This window comes from Cebus imitator, unplaced genomic scaffold (assembly GCF_001604975.1).
Source record: "Cebus imitator isolate Cc_AM_T3 unplaced genomic scaffold, Cebus_imitator-1.0 Scaffold82, whole genome shotgun sequence".
Taxonomy (NCBI): Eukaryota; Metazoa; Chordata; class Mammalia; order Primates; family Cebidae; genus Cebus; species Cebus imitator.
In genome coordinates, this window is record NW_016107397.1 from 6766717 (window position 1) to 6773681 (window position 6965).

The 6965-nt window shown below is 47.8% G+C and overlaps 1 protein-coding gene across 2 annotated transcripts in view; it reads right to left on the bottom strand.

Moving 5' to 3' along the window:
- Positions 1-6965, bottom strand: part of DAGLB (diacylglycerol lipase beta) — a 25062-nt gene that overhangs the window by 2974 nt on the left and 15123 nt on the right. For both annotated transcript variants that reach the window (XM_017533796.2, XM_017533797.2), the window contains exons 8-11: positions 5358-5438; positions 5144-5271; positions 717-785; positions 555-627 (exon numbers count right to left, since the gene is read on the bottom strand). In XM_017533796.2, the coding sequence (XP_017389285.1) occupies positions 555-627; positions 717-785; positions 5144-5271; positions 5358-5438 (351 nt within the window). The remainder of the gene's footprint in view (positions 1-554; positions 628-716; positions 786-5143; positions 5272-5357; positions 5439-6965) is intronic.

A 6965-nucleotide genomic window follows, 5' to 3' on the forward strand; every position in this document is an offset into this window, starting at 1 on the left:
GCCTCCTGGGTTCAGGCAATTCTCCTGCCTCAGCCTCCCGAGTAGCTGGGATTACAGGCACGCACCACCATGCCCAGCTAATTTTTTGTATTTTTAGTAGAGAAGGGGTTTCACCGTGTTGACCAGGATGGTCTTGATCTCTTGACCTCGTGATCCACCCGCCTCGGCCTCCCAAAGTGCTGGGATTACAGGCGTGAGCCACCGCGCCCGGCCTATTTTCTTTTTTTTAAGAATATAGACGGTCTTGCTGTGTTGCCCAGGCTGGCCTCAATGGATCCTCCTGCCTCAGCCTCCTGAGATGCTGGGATTCCAGGCATGTGCTGCTGCACCCAGCCCAGATCCTATTTCGTTCCTGTGCCACTTCCTGCACTTGCCGTAGCTATTTGCTTTCTTAGGCATCAGACTCCTAGACCAGAATCTGACCAGAGGGTGGGACGAGACCTTCAGCAACAGCATAAAGTGCCCTGTGCTGAGGGTGCAGTTCCTCCCAGCTCTCCAGAGCATCTCACAGGCCCCGAGTCCTGCAGGCCCTCTCAACAAGGCACCCCACTTACCTTGGGTTTACTGCAGTGCGCGATCACTCGCAAGATTCTTCTCTTCAGATCTTCCAAGTTGGTCACACTGAGCCTGTTTAGCAACAAGGCACACTGAGGCTAGGACCCGGCACTCCCAACCCCCAGCCCCCCAGCCCTGGGCACAGCGCCAGGTGGGCTTACCTGGGAATGACATCCTTCCCCAGGACGAGTGACACGATGAAGCTCTGAGAGTATTCATGCAGAGCTTTGCTGAAATTCCAAACAGGGAGAGGACGTTAGCTTTACCATCACACTGCCCACAAGGACTTCAAGAGAGAAGTCAGTAACACTGCCAGATCACTGAGGGGTTAGTTTCACAGGCCTCAGCTCTGCTCTCTCTTCTCTAAAGGGAGGGGAAACACCAGTTACAGCAACTCACTGGCCAGATCCACTAAAGCCACAGTATCCGTTCAAGAGAGACCCCCGCAGCTAAAACCGCAGACTGGACACCAAGGCGGGCCAGGCCCATGCATCTGTCCTCTGACCCAGAAGCCCCGCTTGGAAGACTCCATCAAAGATGCACCAGCAAAAAATGAAGGGGCAGAACCAACAAGCGATTCACTGTGGCGGAACGTGCACCGGCACATTCTGGGAACCTCCAAATACCCATCCACAGAGCTGCCTTCAATCCACTAACAGCAACAAGTCACACAATCAATAGTGTGTCCCGCACAGCTGGGAGAAGGAGGAGCGCTGTGTGTGCTGCTGCGGGGCCATCTCAGGACACGGTGAAAGTTAACAGCCGCAGCAGAGGCAGACGAGCAGGTAGAGGAAGAGGGGAACACAAACATGCTTACTTCCAGCTATGGACACATGGAAATGTAGGTGAAAACCACGCACACTTCTACCTGTGGGGTGACAGAATGGCATTTCTGAGGGAACAAGGATGGAAATGAGATTTCTCTGAATGTACCCTGCTTTGTTGGATTGTCTTTGGAACTGATTTTTTTTTTTTTTTTTTTGTAAATAAAGTTTTATTTAAACACAGCCATGCTCATTTATGTATTTTCTTTTTTTTTTGAGACAGAGTCTCGCTCTGTCACTGAGGCTGGAGAGCAGTGGTTTGATCTTGGCTCACTGCAACCTCTGCCTCCCAGGTTAAAGCGATTCCCCTGCCTCAGTCTCCTGAGTAGCTGGGATTATAGGCACCTACCACCACTTGGCTAGTTTTTTGTATTTTAGTAGAGACGGGGTTTCACCATGTTGGCCAAGATGGTCTCGATCTCCTGACCTTGTCATCCATCTTCCCACCTTGGGCTCCCAAAGTAGGTGCCCAGCCTTTTTATTTATTTATTTATTTATTTTTGAGATGGAGTCTCACCCTGTCACCCAGGCTGGAGTGCAGTGGCACGATCTTGGCTCACTGCAACCTCCACCTCACAGGTTCAAGCGATTCTCCTGTCTCAGCTTCCTGAGTAGCTGGGACCATAGGTGCATGCTGCCACACCCAGCTAATTTTTTGTATTTTTAGTAGAGATGAGGTTTCAGTGTGTTTCCCTGGTTGGTCTCGAACTCCTAAGCTTAGGCAGTTCACCTGCATCAGCCTCCCAAAATGCTAGGATTTACAGGCGTGAGCCACCATGCCCGGCCTGACGTTTTATTTTACATCATCATAAAACAAAATTACGCAAAATAACAACAAAGCAATCCCTAAAATCTGAAGCCAAACAAAACGAACCTACTAGTGTATTAACCAAACAGAAGAATTATTTCAAGTGAATTGAGAAACAACAGGAATTTGGCTGTACAGCTCTACCAGGAATATATTCTCGCAAGAAAACCAACCACACGGAGACGGCAAACTCCTTTCAGTCATCCTAATGTTAGACGTTATGCTGCTATTACTATTCTGAAAGGGTGCTCTATGCAGCTCTACATCATATATTATAGGGGACGTGTAAGAAACGGGTTACTATTGGCAAAAACCAAATTTTTCAGATCAGAAGAAGACACAAAGAGTTTCAGTAAAAACAATACACAACCATATGGTACAGGTAAAAACCCTGATCGTTACTGTTTGTTTTTTTTGTTTTTGAGACAGAGTCTAGCTCTGTTGCCCAGGCTGAAGTGCAGTGGCAGGATCTCAGCTCGTTGCAACGTCTTCGTCCTGGGTTCAAGCAGTCCTACCACCTCAGCCTCCCTGGTGGCTGTAAGCCGAGATCATAGCTGTGACCACAAGCACACGCCACCACACCCAGCTAATTTTTGTAAGGAACGGGGTCTTGCTATGTTGCCCAGGCTGGTCTCGATCTTGTGGGCTCAAGTGTGCTCCTGCCTCGGCCTCCCGAAGTGCTGGGATTACAGGTGTGACCCACCATGCCAGCCTCCTGATCTTTAAACTGAAAGTATCGATGTACACTAAGGTTTCCTTTTCTCTTTGGTACAACAAAAGCCTTTCCTACCTCTTTCCAATGAAAAGCCTGGAAATTATGACCAGCCCTGTGGTAATGGGAACCACTAGTGCCCAGATTATAGTTCAGAAATACCATTTCCCACTAAAGGAACCAATATTCCTTGGAGAAATGGTTGATTCCCAATGTGGAACAGGAAAAAAAAAATACTTGCTCACTTCATGCCCAAAACTTGAGAACATTTTGTTGTACCAGAAAACAAGAAAATGAGACCAAGCACAGTGGCTCACACACCTTTAATCCCAGCACTTTGGGAGGCTGAGGCAGGAGGATCACTTGAGCCCAGGAGTTCGAGACCAGCCTGGGGCAACAGAGTAAGACCCCACTCCTTACAAAAATTAGCTGGGTATGGTGGTGTACACCTGTGGTCCCAGCTACTTGGGAGGCTGAGGCTAGAAGATCATTTGAGCCCAGGAGGCAAGAGGCTACAGTGAGCCATGACTGTGCTACTGCACTCCAGCCTGGGCAACAAAGCAAGACCCTGTGTCCAAAAAAAAAGCAAGAAAACAGACAAATGAAGCTTATTATTATTATTTTTGTTTTTGAGACGTAGTCTCGCCCTGTTGCCAGGCTGGAATGCAGTGGTACAATCTCGGCTCACTGCAAACTCCAGCTCCTTGGTTCAAGTGATCCTCATGCCTCAGCCGCCCAAGTAGGGATTGCAGGCACGCACCACCACATCCAGCTAATCTTGGATTTCTAGCAGAGATGGGGTTTCATCATGTTGGCCAGGATGGTCTTGATCTCCTACCTGTATGATATGCCTGCCTCAGCCTCCCAAAGTGCTGAAATTATAGGCATAAGCCAGCACACCCAGCCAATAATAACTACATTTAAAAAAATGTTTTTTTAAAGACAGTGTCTCACTCCGTCACCCAGGCTGGAGAGCGGTGGTACAGTCGGAGCTCACTGCAACCTCTGCCTCTTGGGGCTGAGGTGATCCTCCTACCTCAACCTCCTGAGTCAATGCGACTACAGGCCTGTGTGCCACTGTGCTCAGCTAATTTTTAAAATTTTGTATAGAGATGGAGCCAGGCACAGTGGCTCACGCCTGTAATCCCACCACTTTGGGAGGCCAAGGCGGACAGATCATTTGAGGTCAGGAGCTTGAAACCATCCTGGCCAACATGGTGAAAACCCATCTCTGCTAAAAATACAAAAACTAGCTGGGCATGGTGGCACGTGCCTGTAATCTCAGCTACCTGGGTGGCTGAGGCAGGAGAACTGCTTGAACTCAGAGGTGGAGGTTGTAGTGAACCGAGATAGCACCACTGCACTCTAGCCTGGGAAACAGAGTGAGACTCTGTCTCAAAAAACAAGTTTTTTGTAGAGATTGGGTCTTGCTATGTTGCCAGGCTTGGTCTTGTGTTTCTGGCTTCATATGATCCTTCCTCCTGGCCTCCCAAAGGGCTGGAATTAAAGGTGCGAGCCACCACGCCTGGCCTTTATTTCACTTTAAATTGTGGTATAATTTTCCTTTATAATAAAGGCAAAAGGTTACACACAACAATCAGTATGCTGAATCAGCAAAAAAAAATGTACTTTTCAAACTCAAAAATGTCTTTCAACATGGCCATTATGCATGTGTCCAAGCTCAGCACACTGTGGCTCTGGGCAATCGCCTGCAAGGCGCATGGATGTCGGCAACCTGCCCCCTCTGCTGGGGGTGTGTGAATGGGGGAGGCTGTGCATGCTTGTGGGGAGGGAGGGTATGAGAAAGCCCTACAACCTTCTGCTCAGTTTTGCTGTCAACCTAAAACTGCTCTAAAAAATAAAGTCTGTTTTAAAAAAAGACTCTTTTTTTTTTTTTTTTTCCAGTCGCCGTAGAGACTGTCAAAAATTGCCAACATTGGCTATGTTTCAAGTCGTCATGGCGGGGTATTGGGAAAAGTTTTCAATTAGCAATAATCATGCCTTGGATAAGAGGTTGAGGCAGGAGAATCGCCTAAACTCGGGAGGTGGATGTTGTAGGGAGCTGGGATCGCGCCATGGCACTCCAGACTCGGCGACAGAGCAACTCTTGTCTCACAAAACAAAACAAAAACCACAAACCTTTCTTGTGGATGAGAAATTGTAACTAAATGACGAATAAAAGATGAGTCTTGACCACATGACTTGTAAGCAGCAAGCTGTTGGAGCAGGAAAACAAAGGCTTACCTCCACAGCCCCCGGGGTGGGGCGAAGGCGTAGCACCTGACCTGCGGGTAGGCGGCTCTGAGCATGGTGGCCAGCAGGGCAGCCGCCCCGCCCCCGAGACTGTGGCCGACGATGACCAGCCGGTATTCCTAGAGGACAGACAGCAGAATGAGGTGAAGGGGAAAAACAACAAACAGCTCCAGAAAGGACAAGGAAAGAAACATTAAGATCTCACAGGAGCAACGCTGAAGGCTTGGCTCAAAATCCCATCATGGATGAGTCGTCGGTAAACGTATCTGGCAGCTTGAGAAATACCCTAAAAACACAGACAAAGAGGGTGGCCACGAATCCTCAGACAAGGCAGGCCCAGTGGAGACTCACGACGGGATAATGCTGTGCACTGATATGTGAGTCCTTCCGGAATCTGAGATGGCAGGATCTGCTGCCACGTCCGTTGTTCATGGCTGTCCTCCCAGCACCTTGTATAGGGCTTGGCATGAAGCAGGTGCCAGGTGTGGTGGCTCACGCCTGTAATTCCAGCACTTTGGGAGGCCAAGGCAGGAGGATCACTTGAGCCTAGGAGTTTGAGACAAGCCTGGGCAATATCATCTCTACGAAAAATAAAAATGTAAGACTAGCCTGGATCCTGTCTCTACTAAAAAAAACACCACCACAACAGGCTTGGTGGCGAGTGCCTGTAGTCACAGCTATTCAGGAGGCTGAGGTGGGAGGATCACTTGAGCCCAGGAAGTTGAGGCTGCAGTGAGTTATGACTGCACCACTGGGCAACAGAGCAAGACCCTGTCTCAAGAAAAAACAAAACAAAAAAATATCTTTCCACATATACCTTTCTGTGGCTTTTTCTGTAGCTACATAGTTTTGTGCTATGTGAACATATCACAGTTTACTTCAGGCAAGTCCCTATGGCTGGTCAGATTTAGGCTTTTAAAATGACATTTAAATAAAGTTCTAGAGCTGGACAAAGTGGCTCACATCTGCAATTCTAACTATTTGGGAGGCTGAGGCAGGAGGATCACTTGAGCCCAGGAGGTTGACACCAGCCTGTGCAACACAGCAAAACCCTGTTTCTCTAAAACAACAACAAAATCCATAAAGTTCCAAATCAAAGACACTTGATAAGCATCCGCTGTTCCTACAAAGTTAAAACTAGACCATTGGAAGTGAGTTTTAGGGTGGTCAGGTTTGGGTTTAGCTTCAAAAAATAAATAAAATTTTAAATTTTCTTTTGTTTTTCTCAAGATGAAGTCTTGCTCTGTCATCGAGACTGGGAGTGCAATGGCACTATCTCGGCTCACTGCAACCTCTGCCTCCTGGGCTCAAATGATTCTCCTGACTCAGCTTCCCGAGTAGCTGGGACTACAGGTTTGCATCACCACGCCCAGCTAATTTTTTGTATTTTTAGTTGAGATGGGGTTTCACCATGTTGGCCAGGCTGGTCTCGAACTCCTGACCTCGTGATCTGCCCACCTCGGCCTCCCAAAGTGCTAGGATTACAGGCGTGAGCCACCGAGCCCTGCAAATTTTCTAACATATACATTTGTCCTCTGAAACAGGCTTCTTGAAAATTAACCAGTTGGCTGGATGTGGTGGCTCATGCCTGTAATCCCAACATTTTGGGAGGCTGAGGCAGGAGGATCACTTGTGCCCAGGAGTTCAAGGTTACAGTGAACTATGGTTGAACCACTGGAATCTAGTCTGGGTGGCACAGTGAGATTCTGTTTCTGAGAAATAATCACAAAAAAATAATAATAAATATTCAAGAGAAAAAAAAAATGAAGTCATTCCTATATGCAGTTAAGCCCTCAAATTTTTTTTTTTTTTT